The 22,969-nt window shown below is 42.5% G+C and overlaps 1 protein-coding gene across 1 annotated transcript in view; it reads right to left on the bottom strand.

The window, feature by feature from the left end:
* LOC146059946 (amine oxidase [flavin-containing]-like) overlaps positions 1–22,969 on the bottom strand; it is a 108,501-nt gene that overhangs the window by 18,798 nt on the left and 66,734 nt on the right. Inside the window, exons 10-14 of the mRNA XM_083172664.1 lie at positions 20,985–21,038; positions 13,072–13,129; positions 9,559–9,656; positions 6,226–6,337; positions 1,225–1,287 (exon numbers count right to left, since the gene is read on the bottom strand). Of these exons, the coding sequence (XP_083028790.1) occupies positions 1,225–1,287; positions 6,226–6,337; positions 9,559–9,656; positions 13,072–13,129; positions 20,985–21,038 (385 nt within the window). The remainder of the gene's footprint in view (positions 1–1,224; positions 1,288–6,225; positions 6,338–9,558; positions 9,657–13,071; positions 13,130–20,984; positions 21,039–22,969) is intronic.

The raw sequence follows: 22,969 nt of genomic DNA on the forward strand, positions 1-22,969 counted from the left end.
GATGGAATAGCAGGAGTCTCTGGAGATGACCGGAACCAGGTAAGTAGCAGCAGTAGCAGCAGCAGGACACTTGGAGATGGGATCACAGGAGACTGGATAACCAGGAGCCTTGGAACTCTCTGTCTCTGGGGTAACCACTCAGGAAGCAGAATGAACAGTTGTTCAAGGCAAGGAGGACTCTGGGAAGCTGGCTTATATTCCTCCAGGTGATTGCTAATTGTCTGCAGCTGCAGCAGCAGCCAGAACCAAGAATTATACCTTGAGTACCTGGAACATGTGACTGGTGCAGAACTCAGGAAGCTTCATTGGAGTTGATCACTGAGGAATGGAAAGCAGCTGCAACAGCAGCAGCTAGGAACCAGGCCAGCATCAGGAAATAAATGTGAATCAAGTCAGGTTTGTGACACATTGACAGAATTACAAGGAGTGCCAGGTCGCCAAACGTGTATATATATATATATATATATATATATATATATATGTGTGTACCGTCGCTGTTTTACTTGTTCCCATTCTGGCTGTTGCATATCAATCCAAATCTAACTCCTAGTATACGCACGTATACCTGGTCAATAACGCTGATTCTGATTCATGATTCTTCACCTTTCCTAAACATGTTTTAGCAAAAGTATGAAAAAAGGGTACTTATGTATTATCTGGACTCCCATGTTATATGCACCCCATTTTTTCATACCCCTACTATCCAACTACGCATGGAGTTGATTTTATATAGTGTAGCGAGCGCAGCGAGCCACCGTGCCCGAAGCGTGATGAGCGCAGCGAGCCCCGCGAGGGGATGCGGTCTCATAAGAAAAACGAGAGTCCAGATATTACATAAGTACCGAAAAAAGTTTATGAAATGAAAATACACCTCAATAAATCATGTTGGCCTTTTCATGTGTCGACCTTTTGCTTTTGTTGACCTTTTGTCAATGTCATCCTTGCGCAGAACAAACTTTTGTGTGTTACCAATTTACTGTTGACCTTAACATTGCCTGTCAGCCATCTGGATACCAAAAAAAATAAAACAGGGGTGTCAATTACTATGGTAGTCTATAAAAAAAGTTGTTCCATGTAGTTTGCATTCAAACAGACCAAAATTCCAGAAAATAAAAAACCCAGGGATTTACAAGTACAGTATGTATGTCAACAGCATATAATACAATTTCTTTGTCTATAGCTAAAAGTAGGTCATGGAATTCCTTAATATTCTGCAGCTCTTACCAATGACTGTGGTTCTGGCATCCAAATATCACTCTCTCGAATTTTGCCCAAATCAAATAAAATCTTAAAATGCAATAGAAATGCAATGTTATAAGCTTTGGTAACAAGTGTAAACAGGAACTTAATAAGAGATCATAAAATAAAAACATTATACATACATGGTACATTGAATGTAGGTTATACTGTACATAAAAAGTACATTCAACTTATAAACAAAGTAACCCTGGCACAGTGTGCTCAATAAGTATGGAATACATAAATTAATTAATTAGTAGAGACAGGATTATATGCATTTGCATATTTGCATATGCATTTGCATATTTTAACCCATTCTCACTGGTTGTTGCATATTTTACCTAAAATCTAGTGATGGTGCATATTTTAGGCCCAGCCCTCTTCCCACCCAGGGCCGGATTTGTGCCTAGACCCGTGAGGCACCGGCCTCAGGGCGGCACCAATTAAGGGCGGCATGCAGGCTGACATTCGGTTAAATGGCAGAGCGAGTGGACAGCAGCGAGTGACGAGCGCCGCCGCCGCAGACATGAATTATCATATGTCCGTGGCAGCGCCACTCATCACCCGCCACTGCCCACCCGCTCTGCCATGCACATTACATCACACGCTAGTACATTTTTATGAAATATATAAATAACAATGTATATACATATATGTTTACATTAAAATAGGGGGAGGGGGCGGACACAAAAATGTTGTGCCTAGGGGCGGCCTGACCCCTAAATTCGCCCCTGTTCCCACCCGAATCACAGCACTGCTTGCCCTGCTGCTGCTGGCCGGGTAGTGGTAGAGTGTGCAGGCTGGGGCAATATGTGCGCAGTGTGGGGAACGCTATGTCTGACACTGCTCTAGGCTGCCAATCCATGTTGATAAAAGTAACTTAGGACGGATGCCATTACAAAGCTCCTGAACCTTTGCCTGCCCCTGGCCTGGGACTTTACACCAAGAGATAGACTTCTTCAGCAGAGGAGGTGGGCAGAAGGGTTGTGACAACACACGGCGCGGAGGAAATGCCTTGTCATAGTGAGTATGCAGCGCAGGGAGGAAGCCTTCCACTGCGCCACCCTCTTACACTATGCTGACATTTGGTCCATCGTCGCTGGAGATGAGGGTCCATGTAGTTGATGCAAGAAGAGCTTTGGACGCTGCAGTCTGCTGTAGCAGCCAGGAAGAAAAGAAAAATCCTGTGTACAGCACTAGACATCTGCAGAACTAATTGTATGCTGATTTTTAAATAAATAAGTTAAAAATTACTTTTTTTATTATTTAATGTATCATATTTTAACACTTTTTATGCATATTTTAAGTATTTTTTATGCATATTTGCATGCATATTTCAAGCTTTTTATGTTGCATATAATCCTGTCTCTATTAATTAGTTGCAATCAGCAGCTGGTGTTCAAATTCGGGGCAAAATGTCTAAAGCAAACCAAAATACATTAAAACTTTAGCACAAAAAATATATATACACTCAGAGATGGAATAGTAAAGATTATAATTAATTATGTTTATAAGACATTAAAATACATATAAAACTGAAAATAAACATAATAAAAACACATGTAAATAAATAACTTCCAGTAAAGGTAAAGAAATGTTAGTACAATTATGACATTTTTATCATGCAAAAAGATGCATTTGTTACTAATGCTGCTGATAATAAATCATACAGTATATAAAGTGCAAAGTAAATTGGCAATGAGCATGTAAGTGCTTCAGTGTACAACTCTTTCAAGAATCCTGTACCTGATTCCTGCTGTCACTGAGTTCTGTTTTACCCAGGCATTTTTCTGTTCTGCTCCCATTTTATGTCCCTGTTCCAGAGTCTCCCATTTAGTCCTGACCCAGTCTGTCCACTCTACTACTATACACCTCACAGCTACATGTTCTTTCTACACTAGTCTATAGTAGTTTCATATTAAGGATCCAGACAGAGGGCCACAATCTGTGTGAAACACAAACTCCCTTGTGAGGGTCCCTGATGAAAACCACCAACATGTTAGACTTCTCTGTTCTCAAAGTATGTATCAGCAATATCCATCCATGAATTGTGACAGTGCACTTATGAAACTTGACTGGCCTTGTGCAAGTCTTAAACAGGGAATCTGGCTGAAGATTTTTATGTTGATACAACAAAAAAATATTGTCTTCAAGAGTTTAAGATACAGTAATGTGGTAGCAGAGAGAATGGGGTGTAGTTATTAGGTTGGCAGTAACAATTTTGACATTCATATTGTTGACACCATACCATACTGTCAGTTATTATTCTGACATTGGGGTCGATTGTGATTTAATCGGTCACCCGCAATTTCGCACAGGGGATCGATTTTTGGCGACTGCTCATGCGCATAGTTATTTATGCGCATGTGCAGCCACTGTGCGCGAGCGGCCACATCGCTCGCACACAGAAGTCCATGTGGGCGCATGGGGTGGTGGGTCGGGGGATTCGCCCATGGGAATGCCCAGCATTTCATGGGCATTCCCATGAAAATGCTGTGTGATCCAAAGGAAATTCCCTGATGACTCCAATGTGGGAAGCGGACAGCTGACATCAATGTCCGCCCACTTCCCACACAGGGCGCTCAGAGATCTGAGATACCACAGAGATTGCTGACCATCGAATGATTTCTTCCCTGCGGTGTGCGAGGGAAGGGTGGGTAGCCGTGCGGGCGGCGCCTGGGGTCTTGCAAGGCTGTGAATAAGGTCCACTGTTTAAATGTCAACAGCTAATACTAATGCCCACATTGCAAGAATGTCGACATTAGGTTTATGCTGTGGGACAGGAAAATCCGTCAAGATAGGTAATGTTACTGACAGGGGGACTGTACATATTGGAATGCTGGCACTTCAGATCGTTACACAGGAACTGATGGTTACATGACTGCAAGGACCTGGAAGCCTCCGCTGGACATGCTGCTGCTGGAGCCAGGTACAATAGTGCCTGATGCTGCACCCGGAACAATTTGTTGACATTCTATTATGTTGATCTATTATGTTGATCATCATGACCATGCTGACAATCTCATGTCAACATACAGTATCATATTGTGAGGTGATGATTTGAGGAAAAAGAGAGACACAGGGAGTGATGATGGAGAAGACACATGGGTGATGAGATTGAGAGCCACATATGGTAAGGTGATTTTATGAGTCACTTTAAGCCACTTTTAAATACTTTGGGGGGAAAAAAAACAAAGTAACTCCCAGCTGCTAGTGTAATAACTCCTGTCCCATGATTAATAATAAAAATAAAAAATAATTATAATAATATTAATAATAATATACAGATGTGTGGCTGCATAGTGTGGCTTTGCTGCGATGCATAGCACAGCCTTCTGCAGCCTCAGTTTTTCTAATGTGTGCTGTGGGAGAATACGTATGCATGCTCCTGGAACCACCACCTTGCAAACTCACCAGTCGTGGGAGCACAACAGCCTACTACCTATGCAAAGCCACCGCTAATGGATCCATTTATGAGCGGGCAGCTGTAGGATCGTTGCCTGCTACTCCATGCAGCTTCCCCTGCTTTTTATATATTTATGTTAACAGGAAAACGGGTCTGGGCGCTCATGCGATTATACGCTATTACGTGACTTTTAGTGTAACAGTGCTTAACAGATAGAATTAATACTGTATAATACAGTATTGAAGCACTGAAGTACAGGAAAGCTTTTCATAAAATACAGAATCAAAGGTACTTAAGACAAGTAAATAGGAAAGTCTTGCATTTGTTTTTGAAGGATTCTAGAGTGGGGGCCTCTCGAGCTGTGCAGGGAAGGGAGTTTGTTAGAATTGGTGACACGTGGCTAAAAGAATGACCCCCAGGCGAATAACAGATTAAAGTACTGCTACTGTAAATGTCCTTTACAGCTCTCAGTAACTGAGTGGGGCAATATCAAATCAGAAGCTCCTGCAGGCACCTTTGGCCCTGGTCATGTAGGAATTTAAAAGTCTGTAGCGATTTGCTATCTTACAGGCAGCTAGTGGACAGAGTAGAGAAAGGGTCTGGTTGGCTAGCAGCCTGGCAGCTGCATTTTTGAACCAGCTGTATGATCAAGAAAGATACCATTGCAGTAGTCTAATTGAGAAGATACAAATGCATGTATGACTTTTTACAGATGAGGAAATGAGGGGCTTGATTCTGGCTATGTTTCTCAGATAAAAGAATAAAGAATTGGTTGTCTAGAACCAATAGTTGTCTAGAGTTGGATATCTGATGTTTGAGTGTCATGCTGTTATAGCAACTAGGACATTGCCAAGAGTCTTCACATATGCAGTATTTGTAATTCTGAACCCCCAGTGTACTGTAAGTGCAAGTACAGTAGTAGACTAGGCCATGGTGAATGATTATTTCACCCATTGGTAGCATGTATACTGCAAAAAGCAGTGGGGATAGTATAGAACCTTGTGGCACACCACATGGCACTGGACATTAGTTTATTCCAGATGAATTCTCTGTGACCTACAGGTGAGAAATAATTTGAACCAGCCTAGAACTGTGAAAACACAGCTGCATTAACCAGCATAAACATGGTATCATGGTTAATTAGATCAGTACGGATGGTGTAATGGTAAGCATTACTGCCTCACAGCGCTGAGGTCATGCGTCCGATTCCCACCATGGTTCTAACGGTGCAGAGTTTGCACATTCTCCACGTGCTTCAGTGGGTTTCCTCCGGGTACTGGGGTTTCCTCCCACAATCCAAAAATATACTGGTAGGCTAATTGGCTCCCGACAAATTTAACCCTACAATGTCTGTGTGCGTGTATATGTGGTAGGGAATAAAGATTGTAAGCTCCACTGGGGCAGGGACTGAGGTAAATGTTCAAATATTCTCTGTAAAGCACTGTGGAATACTGTATGTGTGCGCTATATAAGAAACTGTTAATAAATAAATACAATAAATAATTAACTTCAGCTTAAGACTATGAAGCATTTATTACTAAATTAATATATATTTACTTAATTATAAATAATGTTGATACCTCTCTGACAGCTCTCTCTCCAGCCTGGATTGCTCCTTCAAGATATCCACTCCATTCTGTTGCTGTCTCGGTGCCAGCAAAGAAGATCCGACCATAAGGTTGGCGAAGAACTCTTTAATATAGCCCAAAGACTGATTAATGTACAGTACATAATTCTAGAACAATATATCTATATGCAGCAGTGTCCTTAGCCAAAATAGGGGGTATTCAATGTTGTTTGCTTATCGGACAATTTGCGCTGCGTGTTGCAGCGATGTATCGCCCACCTGGGCAGCCCACATGATTTCTGGAAGATTTTTCTTCCTGGCTCCCTCACTTCATTTCCTCTAAAATCTCAACCATCATCATGGGTGACTTCAATATTGCCCATATATTTAATATAGCCCAAAATCTGCTGCTCATGCCTCCAAACTACTATCTCTAACTTCCTCTCTCGGCCTCTCCTAATGGATTGACTCTTCTACTCAATGGGAGGGCCACTGACTTGTATCTTGTATTCACTAAGCTATGCACAATGTCTGAATTGCTATGCACAGTGTCTGAATTCACCAATACAACTTTCTCTCTCTCAGATCACAACCTTATGACCTGCATGCTCTCCTCTATTACTTCAAACTCTAAGACACTGAAATCCCTCAATCCACCTCAAGCCTGCAGAAATATTAATGATATTAAGGGGGAAATTTACTAAAGGAAATTTGTAAAATATAGGTGTATTTGTATCCAGAAATACACTTATTTTTGACATTTACTATCCCGAAAATACGGCAATTCGTATTCGTATTGATAGCACATCAATACGACTACGAATTGCCGTATTTTCGGGATAGTAAATGTCAAAAATAAGTGTATTTCTGGATACAAATACACATATTTTTTTTTACAGATTTCCTTTAGTAAACTTCCCTCTAATTGTCAAGAACTCCCCTCCTCTCTGCAATAACAGCTTGCACCTATTTCTGCATTCACTACTCCTGTGATGGCGGTATCACACCTGAAACTAACTCTCAAAACAACCCTTGAGGATGTGGCTCCAGTTACAAACCACACTCCACGTAGGCCTAGATGCCAACTGTGGCACTCGAAATTAACAAGACACCTACAAACTCTCTCACAGAAAGTTGAACGTAAATGGTGTAAATCTAAATCCAAACTCTCATTTCTGCTCAAGCTTCTAACCCAAAACATCTTTTAAATACATTAAAATCACTTCCCAACCCCCCCTCACCCAAGCCACCAGCCACTATACGTGCACAACATCTTGTTTTTTTACTGTACTTCAGGGATAAGATTGACAAGATCAGAGATGAATTAGCATACTCCACTCGGTCGGTGATCTGCTCAATTCCCTACCTGAGCCCTCTGACTCATTTACTTCATTTGATCCCGCAAATGAAGATGAAGTACTGTATCTGCACTTTTCTCTTCCTCCCACTCTACTACCTCTCCTCTTGACCGTATACCCTCACAAATAAGTAAATCCCTATCTCCTGTGCTCATCCCAACCTTACCTAAAATCTCTAACCTCTCTTTCTCTACTGGTATTTTTCCTTCATTGTTCAAACATGCAGTTATTACTCCAATTCTGCCCAGGTGTCATCCTTGACTCTCAACTTTCCTTTATTCCTCACATTCAATCTGTCTCAAAATCATGCCACATGCACCTAAAAAACATATTCAAAATTCACCCTTACCTTACACAAGACACTGCAAAAACTCTAATCCATGCTCTCATCATCTCACGCTTTGATTATTGCAATAGTCTCCTCACCACTACAGTCCATCATGATTGCAGCTGCGAGGCTAATCTTCCTAGCTAGATATTCATCGTCTGCATAGCTCCACTGTCAGTCACTTCATTGGTTACCTGTATTCTACCGTTTTTACTACAAAATTATTTTACTTACACACAAAGCCATAAACCAAACTACACCAACATACATATCTTCTCTTATCTCAAAATATCTCTCAACACGACCTCTATGCTCCTCCCAAGATCTATGTCTCTCGTCCACACTCATTACTTGCTCCCATTCCCTATTGCAGGACTTTCTTTGAGCTGCACCAACTTTGTGGAATGCCCTCCCAAGCACAATAAGACTCTCCTCCAGTCACCAAACCTACAAGCCTTCCCTGGAAACTCACCTCTTCAGACGATCTTATCAAAATCCAGAACCAGCCACTTAACCTTCATATACAGTTCCTATCTAATCACATCCCCACTATACAGTCCACACATATCCACTCTCTTATTTTTCACATTTTTCAACCTCCTGACCCATGGCCAAACTGCTGGGTCACCGTATCATACAGCACACCAGGAACCTTTGCATTCTGGTGGAATTATTGCAATAAAGAAATTATATCCTTGTGTATAAATGCCTATTTCCCTATAGATTGTAAGCTTGCGAGTAGGGCCCTCATTCCTTACCCAGTTTGTTGTACAGTATCACTGTCTCCTATTTTACAGTGCAAATCTATTGATTTCGGAAACTTTCCAACAGTCAGAGTATTTTGTCGAAAATGGACGCAGATTCTTCAATACAGTGTCGATTTTCAACAATGCAGATTTGACTTTTTAAAAAGTCAAATCTACACGGCTGTAAATGTAGTAAAAAAAGGCCACATTGAATAAATGTGTGGCTATTTATCCAACTGTCAGAAATATAGGCACACATTGAATACCCCCATAGCCTTTCCATCCATAACACAAAGTCAAACATTTGTTCATGTGTTACAGTCATTATTAGATTTACCAACAAATACCAATACTAGTTATTTATATATTTACTATTATATTATAATTAATACCAATTATTTTGCTGTTTCCTAAAGCCTGTTGCCTTATAGTGTGTACATGTGGCTTCCGATGTTGCCGATATAGTGAACATCGGAAGCCATATCGCATGCAGATCGCATGCTTTTTTAGGGCTAGCAAGCCCGATGCGCTGCCGATGCGCGCTCCCGTGTGAGTGCAAGGCGGCGGTCAAATAGAGAGGGCAATCAAGACTATATAGTGCAGATCTGCACTATATAGTCTAAATTGTGCCACTGCATGCATGCCGTGCGATGCGAGTCCCGAAGCTACCGTGTGTGCACACCATTAGACAGCTGTCTTGGATGCTTTATTGCTTTTTATAACAATAAAACATTAATTCCATTTTAATATAAAATAACATATTAATGATGATAAAAGGAAATACTAGAGAGATTAAAAACTAAATGAAGCATTATATATTGCTAACAGAATATAAAGTTGTTGATGTGTTTTTGAAACATTTTGTTTTGCACATTGTAATACATAAACTGCTTATTAATATATCATTTTCCTACCTTCCATACTGAGTCAAGATTCCGGGTGGAAAGTAAGCGGTGTAACATCCCCCAGAGTACTGCTCATCACACCAGTTCTTTTCTTCATAATGTATCGGCTGATGAAATTCTCACAATTAGCATTTTGCATTAACTTTTATATATACTCTAAATAAATAAATAAATATATATATATATATACACAGTATATACTAGTAAGCCCGCTTGAAGCTAATGCTTCGAAAACTAGTCTGGTACCTTGTACATACACTTGCCCCTGTGTTTGTGCATGTGTGAGAGAAAGAGATGAAGTTTCACTCACTGCCAACAGATGGCAGTGTTTCCTAGACACGCGGACACTAGACATATATATATATATATATATATATATCATCTATATATGTCTATTGTCCGTGAGTCTCCGAAACACTGCCATCTGCTGGCAGAGAGTGAAACTATATCTCTTTCTCTCACACATGCATAAACACAGAAGGCAGGAGAGTAGATTTTGAAGCTTTTGCTTCGAGCGGGCTTATTAGTATGTATATATATATATATTTATATACTGCATACAGTATATAGCTCATTCACTTCAATAAAAAGTGTGGCCATTTAATAATAAGACATGCTATAATTTTAATTTAATTATATTAAGTTCATTTTAGCTAAGTTTTCCATCTCTGTACTCTCTTTCTGCATCCACACTCTGCTACATTATTATTTTTCATTTGTCAAAGCCGTGCTATGGCTCATTATCTGGCAGCTGTCTCAACAGCTCTGTCGTTTTCTTCTTTACACAGTAACTAATGCAAATTAGGTTCCCTTAAATACAGATTTGACTTTTGAGAAAAGAAAGAATTTGCATGGTGCTAGGTCTGGGGAGTATGAAGGTTGTTCTAGTACTACAAGTATTTTCTCAGATGGTGTGTTGTCCACAACTACTGTATGTCCTTTTCTCTGACTCTTCCCAGCAAAGTTTCCACAACATTTTTTACAGCAATGCTGATTCACTGTTGACCTTCTGGTACCCAGTCTACCAAATTAACCCCCTTGATTAATAAATCAATTAACATGGCTTTGAATTTGGATTTGCTTTGTCATGCTTCCTTCATTCTTGGTGATAATTGTACTTGTCAGTGCATGGACAGCCATTTTGTCTCAGGATTATAATGAAAGATTTATGTTTCATCACATATAACTTTATCTATAACATGCAAATCCACTTGAAGTTGTTCAAAAATGTCTGTACAAATTCACTTCTAAAGTTCTTTTTGCTTAACAATGAGAAGCATTGGAATCATCTTAACAAAATTTTTTGACTTTTTTACATAATTATACAAAACTTGGCTATCAGTTTCTTTGTCAATGTTTACAATTTCTTCTATCATCCGGATAGATGGTCAATTGAAAAGTTTTTCTGAACTTTTCCCACATTTTCCTTTGTTTTTGATGTGCAAGGCTTTCTAGGATGTTCATCATCTTCAACATCCTAATGATCATCACTAAAGTGGCACTCAAATGCACATGGATGGGACATACAATCTTCACTGGAAAGCCTCAGATAGCATAAGGATAGACTAGATATACATTTTACACATGGCTCTACTGTTAGACTAAGCATTTTTACAACGTATGTGAGAAATACAACTTCTTTGAACGCTGGGCCACAGCAAGCTATCTGTGCAAAAAAAGGCTGAAACTTGCTAAACTGTTTTGGAATAGTCCAAGCTCAATGTTCCCCAGCTCCATTTTAACTTACACAGTAGGTTTTTTTTACAAGTAGTGGGGCAGATGTATTAAGCCTGGCGAAGAGATAAACTGGAGATAAAGTGAAAGGAGATAACGCACCGGCCAATCAACTTCCAACTGTCATATTTCAAACACAGCTGATTGGCCGGTGCGTTATCTCCTTCCACTTTATCTCCAGTTTATCTCTTCACCAGGCTTAATACATCTGACCCAATGTGTGGTTATTTAATAGCAACAAACATACACATACAAATATATATATGGATGGGAATTACTCTGGCTCAGATTTCATATACAGTACATCAGGGCTGGGCAATTGTGGCCCTCCAGATGTTGAGGAACTACACATCCGAGGATGCTTTGCATTAGTTTTGCTATGTGGCCATGCTGAAACTGATGCAAGGCATGCTGGGATGTGTAGTTCCTCAACATCTGGAGGGCCGCAATTGCCCAGCCCTGCAGTACATCAACACCTCAAGACTAGTAATAAGCTCAGATGATAATAAGAAGTGTTGGTAGGTCAATACTATAGAGACCAAGGCCTGCCCAACTTTGCTCAATAAGTAATAACAATAAGATGAGAAAATCAGAGTTTGTTCTATATGGGACATCTTACTTCATATAGTGCTTCATTCTGTTCAGTATTGGAGAAGGAGATGTAAAATATTTAAATATAGTAATGTAGAGCATTTCCAATTCAGTCATTTACTGTATATATTAAAGTGATATTTGCTGCACTTCTCACAGTGGCTGATGCAGATTATTTTGTACACAAATACGCTTTGTGGATGGATGTTGAAGTTTTTATCACTGTACATGCTGTGCACATAGTTAAGCAGATGCAAAGTTGTATGCATCATTGTTTCTGGGAAGTAATGGGGTGAGTAGATGCAATTGTGGGCTGTGAGGATTAGTACATACTATGGTTAGATTTGGGTGTTATTTTGTTTCTGTGCAGGGAAAATACTGACTGCTTTATTTTGACACTGCAATATAGATCTCACTTTGAAGTAAAACCCCACCCACATATAATTCTCTCTCCACAAGTTACATATGCCCCACCTGCAGTGCACATGGTTTTGTCTATTTGAGAAGGAATTTGTCTTTGCGAGTGAACCAGAATAAGGGCCTATATACGGGATGCAGTTAAAATCCCGGCGTTCAGAATCCCGACGCCGGAATCCCGACACATTCTCCCTCCGTGGGTGTCCACGACACCCCTGGAGGGAGAATAAATTAGTGTGCCGAGCGTAGCGAGGCACCGGGCCTGCTGCGTGGCGAGCGCAGCGAGCCCGCAAGGGGGGGGCGATCCACGTCCCCCCCTTGTCGGGATTTTGGCTGTCGGGATTCTGAACGCCGGGATCCCGACCGCCGGGATTCAGTACTGAATCCCTATATACAGTGATCAAATGCCTCGCAGTGTACCAAGGGTAGGGCTCGTAAGAGTGCACTAAAAATGTTGATGGCTATCGATAAGGGAAATGTGACTATATAAATTTGTTCAATTGGCATAGGAGAAAGTATCTACATGTAGTTCTGTGCATCTAACTTTCATACAAGCTTATTATAAAGAAATGTAACAACTAACTTTATTGTTTTATTTAAAAAGAAAACAAATGTTATTTAAAAAGTTTCACCATGATCTTGAAAAGTCCACATTGTAGTACCCAGATGTATATATTTTGGATTCTACAAATGACACAGTAGCATTTACAGTAGCTAGAATCGATATGATCATCCGTTAACATGTACTGTATACATATTTATTTGATAACATGATCTTACATGCAGAGCATCTTCAGAGTCCAATACTTTTGCATAAAGCTCACAGATTTTTTGCTTTCTAGGAGAAAACATAATTGTTAGTAGAGTAACTGAATGCTTTTTTCATCTCAATACTATAAAGATATGATTTATATGCATTTACAGCACTTTAAGGCTTTATTTCTAAACCTGTTAAATTGACATTGAATATAGTGCCTACATAGACCACAATGCTGTACAATCAGGAGAACCAATTGAAAATATTGTACTGTGAATAACAATAAAGTAAGAAACAATGAAGCAGAAAACTGTTTAGGATGCAGCCAGCTTCCCGACAGTCACAATACCGACAGTGGGATCCCGACTGCCTGAATCCTGACTCATTCCACTAGTAAATATTAGGGTCAGGCTGCGAGGGGAGGGTGAGGGATTAGGGTTAGGCGATGACATATTGAGGTTCGGGTTAGGTTGTGTTAAGGGGAGGTTGTGGTTGGACTGTAGGATGTGTGTGTTAGGGTGGAGGTTAAGAGTAATGCTTACATTAAATACCAACATGTGTCAGGATTATGACTGTCAGGATCCTGTACACAGCCCTGAAAGGAATGAGCATACTATGTAGCTAGTTTCTGTGCACATACAGGGTCTGATTCTGGTTGGTTTGCAAAAGCAAATTCACTCCCAACAAAATGAACTCTGTTGTTGTTCTGCATCATCTTTCTATTATATTTTGATAACAATGTTTACCACTACTTATTGATAAAAAAAAAAAGAAAGAAATGGAAACCTCCATAGGAGCATACAGCTTTTCTCATTCATTTCAATACACCATGTCATTCTAATAGGGTTACCGGGGGACTCGTGGTAACAACATTGAAATGAATGATCCCAGCACTTGTGTATAAAGTTTTTGACAAAAATGTATCTAAATTCAGTTGGTATAAACTTATTTTTATTGTATGATATTAATAAAATCATTTGAGTACAGAGGTAATACATAAAGGGGGTTATTCAGGTTGATTCGCAAGGCTGCGAATTCGCACCCTTGCGAGTCCACCAAACCCCGCCCGGCGAACGCACGCCTCCCCGCCGCCCCAGCAAAGTGCGGCTTTGCAGCGAATGGATGTTTTGCATAAACATCCATTCGCTTTGCTGGGGTGTCCGCCCACATCATTCGATGGTCGGTGACCATCGAATGATGTTTAGCGTGCACGCTTATATAAGTGACTTTTGAGTTACTTAGTTTAGCGTGCACACTGGCGTGATATGGGCGGGCAGCTGACATCCGGTGATGTCAGCTACCCGGCCCACACACCCGCGTCACTGCCTCATTACCATGAGAACGCCCAGCGTTCTCATGGAAACGCCCATGGAACGCTGGGCGTTCCCATATGGTAATGGAGCAGCCCGGCGCTCCCCGCCCATCTCCGCCCCCCCCTCGCTGCCCGAAAGGTCGCCGTGGGTGCACGCACCATGCGCCTGCACATGCGCAGAAACACGCCTGCGCATGCGCACAACATTGGTACTGCGTGCGAATGCGCGCAGTACCGATGAAATCTGAATAAGGCCCAAATTGTGGAAAGAAATGCAGAAATACTTTTATCTTGTGGATAAAGGGCAGAGACAAGAGTGATTTATAGTGGAGATTGGGGAAGTGCCAATATACCCATATAGGGGTACAGTAAACACTAGTAAAGACATGGGTGGGTTTCGAGAAAGCATTTAAAGACGTAGGTGCTAGGGGAGAAATTGAACAGGCGTAGTAGGGAATTTCGCAGGTGAGAAATCTTGAAGGTAATTATCAGAGAGGAGGAGAAGTGCAAATGAGTTAATCACATTGAAAATTGAGTATATACTGTATAATGCAAATGTGCGGAGATCCAGCAGAGAATGAGAAAGATCAGCCTTATCACGGTATTTAACCCTTTGAGTGACAAGTGAATTTGCCAAAATAGGTGTAAAAGTGGCTAAGCAAACATATTTATTCATCATAATGACATCATAATAAAGAAATATAAGGTGAAATGGATGAGAGATTCAGAAAGTGAGAGATTTGCTAAGAAACCTCCAGTTTTTTTAAAGCGACGTTCATTTACACTGCAAAACCAGTTTGATTTTGCAGTGTAAATGATTGCCGCTTTAAAAAAAATGTAGATTTCTTACCAAATCGCTCACTTTCTGAATCTCTCATCCATTTCACCTTATATTTCTTTATTATGATGTCATTATGATGAATAAATATGTTTGCTTAGCCACTTTCACACCTATTTTGGCAAATTCACTTGTCACTCAAAGGGTTAAATACCGTGATAAGGCTGATCTTTCTCATTCTCTGCTGGATCTCCGCACATTTGCATTATACAGTATATCCTCAATTTACATTTCACCCATAATCTTTTTTCCCCACATTTTTTATTTGAATTTATATAACAAATGCAGTGGCATAGCTATGCTGAGGCAGACCCCACGGCTGCTTGGGGGAGCCAGTTCTGCGGAGTCTGCCAGGCGCGCCGGGTGCCTGATGCTGCTGCGGCAAGTGGCAGTCGTGGGAGCTACTGTCACCTTTTTATGCAGCAGAGACCGAACTCTGTAGCTGTGCACCTGCTTCCATCTGCCTTCTCCCTCCAGACTGCACACCACGGGCATAGGCGTGCACACTGTAATGCGCACAGCCGCACACCTATCAGTGCCGAATTTTTGCTGCTCCGCCGCCAGGCCGTCCACTTTTGCTCACACATGGACATGCTGTTTCTAGCAGCCATCTGAGGGGCTGGCTCCTGGCGCTGGACTGCGGCCACTCTTCCTGGTTCCTGCCTGCCTCCCAGACACTGAGGAAATGCCAGCGCTCCTGCAGCTGCCCAGGCCCGCCTCCTGCTCTTCCCTCTGCTGTGGTTGCCTGCACACAGCCAGGGCTCCCACAGCACCTGTCAGTGACAGTGCTACCCCACAGGACCACCATAGTGTTTCATAAAAGGTCAGTCAGGCCAGCAGCTTCTCTAGTGGGTTCTAACGGCTGTCCACGAGATGGAGCATGTGGGGTTTGAGAAAGGGGGAACCCCATGGAGGGAGACGGTTTTAAAAGTTTAAATATTATTGGGAGAAAATAAATGTAGTGTGTAGTAGTAAGGGGGTGTAATGTAGTGTAGTGGTATAGTGCAGGGTGTAGGGGGATGTAGTGTGGCATTTAGTGTAGTGGTATAGTGCAGGGGCCATGTGACTGAGATGATTGCCTAAAGAATTGTTGCAACATTTCAAATGGCCGAGCGCCGCTGGAGGCCTTGTACCTGAAGCTCCATAAGTGCAGGTGGTACAGGCATGGTGTCTCCCCTCTGATGGATAACACTTGGGTGCGGACAGCACTCTGCTAGTCAGCGTCTCACAGAAAGCCAGTGGCCAGCAGCAGCGGTGGAGGTCGGCCCAAGAGGAAGGGGGGGGGGGGGGTCATTTATTGTAAAGGTAATGATGGGGGCACTGGTGGAACATTACAGTGTGTGTCATAATGTGTGAGGGGCATTATGGTGTGTGGCATAATATGAATAGTCATTATGGCGTGTGGAATAATGTGTAATGGGCATTACGGTGTATGACAATGTGTAGAGGGCATTACGGTATGTGGCATAATGTGTAATGAGCATTACAGTGTGGGGCAAGGCGAGGGGGGCACACATGTTTACTGTTCGCACTGGTAGCCAAATTGCCAAGAAACAGCCCTGTTTCTATTGCCAAAATGTGTGTGAGCAGGAGGGGGGGGGGGGGGGGGGGCGACGCCAGAGACTTTTTTGGGAGAGGGGAGCAAAATTTCTAGTTACGCCACTGAACAAATGTGAGCGACGCTGGCATTGATAGCGGATATTTTGCACATCTCTCACAGAGATGTTGGCACTCAAAGGGTTAAGAAAGATAGAAACACTGAATGATGTATGTGGGAATAGGTGAAAGGAGAATATTGCAAAATGCAGAACAGAAGATGATAAAAGCAAAAATAGATAGTTTTTGTTGCATGATGAATAAGAAAATTTGATTATTAGCTAATTATTAAATGATAATAGGTGAAGGCTTCTGCATTGTGATAAAGTGGACGTGAGACATGTAAAGCAGAGAGTGGAATCAAAGGTGACACAAAGTCAGCAAGCTTCAGAGATTGAGGAAATTGCTGTGTTGTTGAGGGTGAGAGAAATATCAATGGATGTTGTTACTGGCGGAAGGGAAGATAAGTGGTGTTTTTAAAATGTTGGTCTTTGGTAAGAATTTAGATATCCATCTGGAAATAGCGGAGGCTTTTAGTCATGCAGGTTGATGGAGAGTTCAGGGAAATGAAGATGTTCAGTACGTGAGTCATTCAGTACATACAGTGTGTGGTACAGGAAGCTGCGGCTGATGCTTAGTTGAGATGGAATGCAGTCATTAGGGTGACACTGTCTAGGTTGACAGTCATTAGGTCGACCACTACTGGTTGATAGCCTTTAGGTCGACACATGAAAAAGGTTGACCTGCATTACGTCGACATGTTCAAAAGGTCAACACAAGCAAAAGGTTGACATGAAAACGGTAAACGCAAGTTTTTCATGATTTTTTCTTTTAAACTGACTTGTTCATACGTTACTATCCCAGTGGGGATAGGGGGAGAATAAAATAGAGCCTGAAGCACAATAAGCGCAGCAAGCCATGCGAGGTGACCCAAACACTTATATGGTGTCAGTGGTTATCACATAGCCACATTGAAGCACACCAGATACAGTGTGTTGCCTTGTTCATAGTCATGTACAGTAGTCATCTGACCTTTAGTATTAAAAAAATGTTATTTCTGCTCTTAATGAAAATACTCACATAACAGAACACAAAGTGACCAGGATGAAATATTGATACCAGAATGTGGACACAGTCTGAATGCTGAAATTTAGAATGTCGCTGTAGAAACTGGGCCTAATTCAGATGCGGTTGGAGGTGTGGCAAAGCACAGCACCAATGTCCATGAGAAACACAGGTCTTTGACAGTGGCGTAACTATAAATGTTGCTCCCCCCTGCCAAACACAATTAGGGCGCCTCCCCTCCCTCCCATTTTTGGTCGAACACATTACAGTATAGGAGATAGAGATTTTACCCGTGTGCTGGTGCAGGTCGATGCACAGCGGTATCTCTTCAACGGCTGGCCACCGCTCTCTACAGCTGTCATCATTGGAAGGGCAGGGTGGACAGGGAAGCTGCTGTTCGTAGGAGGCTCAATGACCCCAGTCCCGGCCGGCAGAGAGGTGACGACGTACACGGCGTGCCTGGCCCTGCTACGTGTTTCCTTTCCTGCGTCCCCTGTGCAGTGAGTGACAGGGGTGCGTGCGGGGGCCGGGACTGAGAGCTGGGCATTCATTAAGGGGGGGGGGGGGGGTGTCGGTAATTGCCGGGGTGATAATTGCTGGTCAGCGCCCGGCATGCAGGAACATGCTGGGGACTTGGAGGCTGGAGCCGATGATTGTCAGTGCACCGAGCCGGCGCCCACGCAGCCCCCGCTCCCCCAAGCGGCAGCGGGGGCTGCCTTACAGTAGCTACGCCACTGGTCTTTGATGTTGGACAGAATTTGTCAGCAGACTTTCAGTTACTGACAATTTATAGCCATTTGGGGACTGTGAGAGGACGACAATGTACTCCGTTTCCCAAACCAGGGGCATGTAACTGCTGTTGTTGGGGAGTGATGAAGCCTGGATCTCCGTCAGTAGATGGAGATTTCCTGGCCTCTTTGTTCTGCGACACAATGATTTATACGGCTGACTAAGGGCGAGATGGACAAAGCCCTGAAAAGTGATAAAATGGAGAGTGATAAGCCATCAACCAATCAGCTCCTATCTGTCATTTTTCAAATACAGTCTGTGACATGGCAGGTAGGAGATGGTTGATAGGGGGGGTCAGTGTTTTTTTGGGGGGGCCACAAAAAATAAATCCTATATTTTATAAAAAAAAAAAAAAAGTGGAAAAGGAGGGGACCCAAAACCTGGATTTTTGTATTTTGCTCTTCTGGGCAGCTCAGATAAGGCATAGCCCACAGCCTAGAGAGACGCTGTGACAAGACATCATACTGTACATTGTCCTCATATACTATAGCTGCCGTCAATCCAAATGGCCCCTCTTGCCGCACCAGGTGCCATGCATTTCGGCAAGAGCCAGAGACGACTAGGATGAACTGGGAGAATGCACTGATTCATTTGTTACTTCACACATGTATATCTGTTGGCATATGAAGTGCTATACAGTGCAGTTTTTTTCCATAACAAGTGCGCGATTCGGATTTAATTGCTAATGTGAGAATTTGCGGTGGACTACGAGGAATAGGCCACCACCCAGACAGAAAGAGAAAAACCCTTTGTAAAATCGCAAGAGAATTGTGTACGGATTGCTATTTGCATCCACTCGCTAATTTATACGCAATTCCCAAACCATTTAAAGGATTTTACTGTCTGTGCAAAATGTGAGTAGATTTGAGTTTTCCACTAATCTGCAACTGACACAGGGTGGAAGTGGTCATCGCTGATGTCACAGAACCTCCTCAAAACCACCTGGGTACGTCTGTGTTTTTCAGACATACCCAGAAAACGGCAGGTTACCACCCCTAAACACCAGCTTCCTGTCAGTGAAACTGCTAGAGGATTACAATTAGGATCCACGGGTATTTTCTGTCACTTTCTGTGCGATAAGACTAAAAGAATTAGCAAATTCTCTAATTAGCGATCGGTACTTGTTTCCTAGCAGGGCGCCCACGATTTTGATCGTGGGCATCGTTAGTAAAAAAAAATCGCGTCGGTCGCGTCGCGTGCTGACAAAAAATCGCATGCGATGCGACCGACGCGATTACCGCGATTTTACATAGGGAACAATGTTAAATGGCCCACAGACCCCAAATACCCACTCTGAAGTGTGAAATGCCCCCCCCCCAATTGTTAACGCCACCCCACGATCAACGTCAACCTGAAGCGTGCCCACGAGGGGCAGCGGTGCGCGTCCTCCGACCTTTTCATACCCCTACTATCCACTAGGGCGTGGAGTGAGAATAGAATAGTGTGGCGAGCGCAGCGAGCCACCGAGCCCGAAGCGTGGCGAGCGCAGCGCGCCCCGCGAGGGGACGCGGACACCTGTGAAGCCCGCAAGGGGATGTGGATACCTGTGAAGGTATCCGCGTCCCCTCGCGGGGCTCGCTGCACTCGCCACGCTTCGGGCTCGGTGGCTCGCTGCGCTCGCCACACTATTCTATTCTCACTCCACGCCCTAGTGGATAGTAGGGGTATGAAAAGGTCGGAGGACGCGTACCGCCGCCCCTCGCGGGCTCGCTGCGCTCGCCACGCTTCGGGTTGACGTTGATCGTGGAGTGGCATTAACAATTGGGGGCATTTAACATTGTTCCCTATGTGAAATCGGGTCAATTGGGACATTTAACATTGTTCCCTATGTGAAATCGGGTCAATTGGGACATTTAACATTGTTCCCTATGTAAAATCGCGGTAATCGCGTCGGTCGCATCGCATGTCATTATAATGGCATGCGATGTACATGCGATGCCCGCGATGGGCGCCCTGATAGGAAACAAGTACCTAGCGATCAACTCTGAATCAGGCCCAAATTTGTAAATATGCATCAAGTGGTATTTCTGTATATAAAGACTAAAGGGGTGAAATTTAATAGGATGAGAGATTCGGAAAGTGAGAGATTTGGTAAGAAATCTCCAGTTTTTTTAAAGCGGAAATCATTTACACTGCAAAACCAGTTTTATTTTGAAGTATAAATGATTGCTGCTTTAAAAAAAAAAATTTTTACCAAATCTCTCACTTTCTGAATCTCTCCTCCTATTAAATTTCACCCTTAAAGTGGGGATCTCAGTCCTTCTACATTTGCAGCAGCATTTGAGTCAGGTCCATTTTGTTTTAAAAATCCCTCCCCCCAAAAAATTAATTTTTACCTTTCGTCTTTTGTGAGATGTACTAGTCTTCTTGATTTGCGAGCAAGAATGAATCTGCAGTCATAAATATAAAAATAAATCATTATTACAGTATTTTCTGATTTTTTTCAATTCTACTTCCATTAACTTAAACTATTAATTAGAATATTTTTATGTATGAATTTAATGCATGTACAGATGGAGCCTCTTTCTTCTTGGCCTTTAATTGGATTAACTGAGAAAGACCAGTCACACTAATCCCCTGTTAATCCCGTTGCTGTATTGTTCTCTCTATTGTATTGCAGCTGAGAACAATAGATGAAAGGAAGCATTTTCTGCGCCTAGGTGCAGAAACTTAGACAAGAAGAATCGGGCTCTATCTGTACCTGTGAGTCTATTAGAAATGCTGATTCGTAAGACTTACGGTGAGTTTGCATGACTTTTCTACAAAATGTGACCTAGGAGAGTCCATCCTGGACCCCAAAAAGTGTCACCTGAAATACTGTAACAGGACAATATAGAAGATCACTAGCACATGCAGGAAGGGGGTCCAAGTACCCAGAAACCCGCCTGACAAACCAATTTTTTTTTCAAAGACAGGCTTGGTTCTGTGACTGCAATGGCGGTCGACCACCCACAATCACAGCTGCCCAGTCACTGCTGGTCCAGCTAATAGCGCTTCCGCATCATGTGGCTTTCATAGCCAAACCACCTGATTTGAATTGGGCCCTAATGACCTAACCCACATCATTTAACCCATTAGCTTTTTTAGAGAAATTCACCATAAAATGTGTTTTAATGCCCAAATGATGATGCTTAAACCCCACCAATTCCATTATTATTAATAGTAAGGGGTGCATCAGAGGTTCTATACTTTACAGTTAATAGTTCCCTACCTTTTCACCTGCTCAGGGGTGTGTGCACAAAAAATGCAATTTACTCTGGAAAAGCAATTCAAGTTCTTAATTGAATTACAAATAAAATCCAGTGTGGGTTCACATTGAGAATGGCTCGCAGGACCCAACTCACTCCTTATTAAATGTATCACAATATGTGTCACTGAGCACAAGCAAATGCTAGACCTGAGTCTTTCACAGGACAGACTGGATACAGAGTTCAACACACTGTCAGTCAATCAGCATAAGATACAGTCACAGCTGTGACAAGTGACAAGCACAGGTGCCGCATGACTGCCCGAAAATCGGGATCTTGACAGTCAGTATACCGACATCGGAATCCCAACTGCCTGTGCTCCAACAGGGGGGATCCTGACTGACAGGGGCTATTCTCCCTTGTGGGGTCCTCGTAGTGGGGGAATAGAACCTGTGGTGAGTGAAGCGAGCCACCGAGCCCGCAGCATGGTGGGCGCAGTGAGCCCGCAAGGGCTTCTTTGCACTCGCCTCCCAGTCGAAGCACCGGCAGTCAGGATTCCGATGTCGGTATACTGACTGTTGGGATCCCGATTGTCGGGCAGTCATACCACACCCACTGAGCACACAGTAGAATTTGTGTAACCAAATCACTCTCCTCTCTTCCTACAGGAAGAGTTGAGCCTTTTTGTTAGTTTCCTATAGTAATAGTGGCACATTAATTAGCATAGTATAGATTTCTTAAGCAAACTGAATTCCTATAGGTTGATTAGTATCTCTGCTCTCTGCGTCATAAGTACAGAATCCCATGATTGTCTGCAAATGCAGACATTAGCAAAATTTGTCTTGATACTTCCATAGATCCATTTCTAAACCAGACATATGATGCCCTTTGTCTGAACTTATCAGGTTTCCTGTGGCTTCCCCACACCATCCTGTTTTCTAAACTAAATCTTGTGTAAGACGTGCAAAAGAGGAATTGACCCAGTGTAGAAATATTTAGGCAAAAGGTCAGGTCATCAAAAGAGTGGTAAGAATGGATTCCTGTGAGCAAAATGGAGTTAACTTTATCACAAATATTTATATTTTGTATTTATTTGCTCACTGACACATACTGGAATTGATTCATTTAGGTGC

Source organism: Crinia signifera, chromosome 2 (genome assembly GCF_055691185.1).
Source record: "Crinia signifera chromosome 2, ASM5569118v1, whole genome shotgun sequence".
In the NCBI taxonomy this organism is placed as follows: Eukaryota; Metazoa; Chordata; class Amphibia; order Anura; family Myobatrachidae; genus Crinia; species Crinia signifera.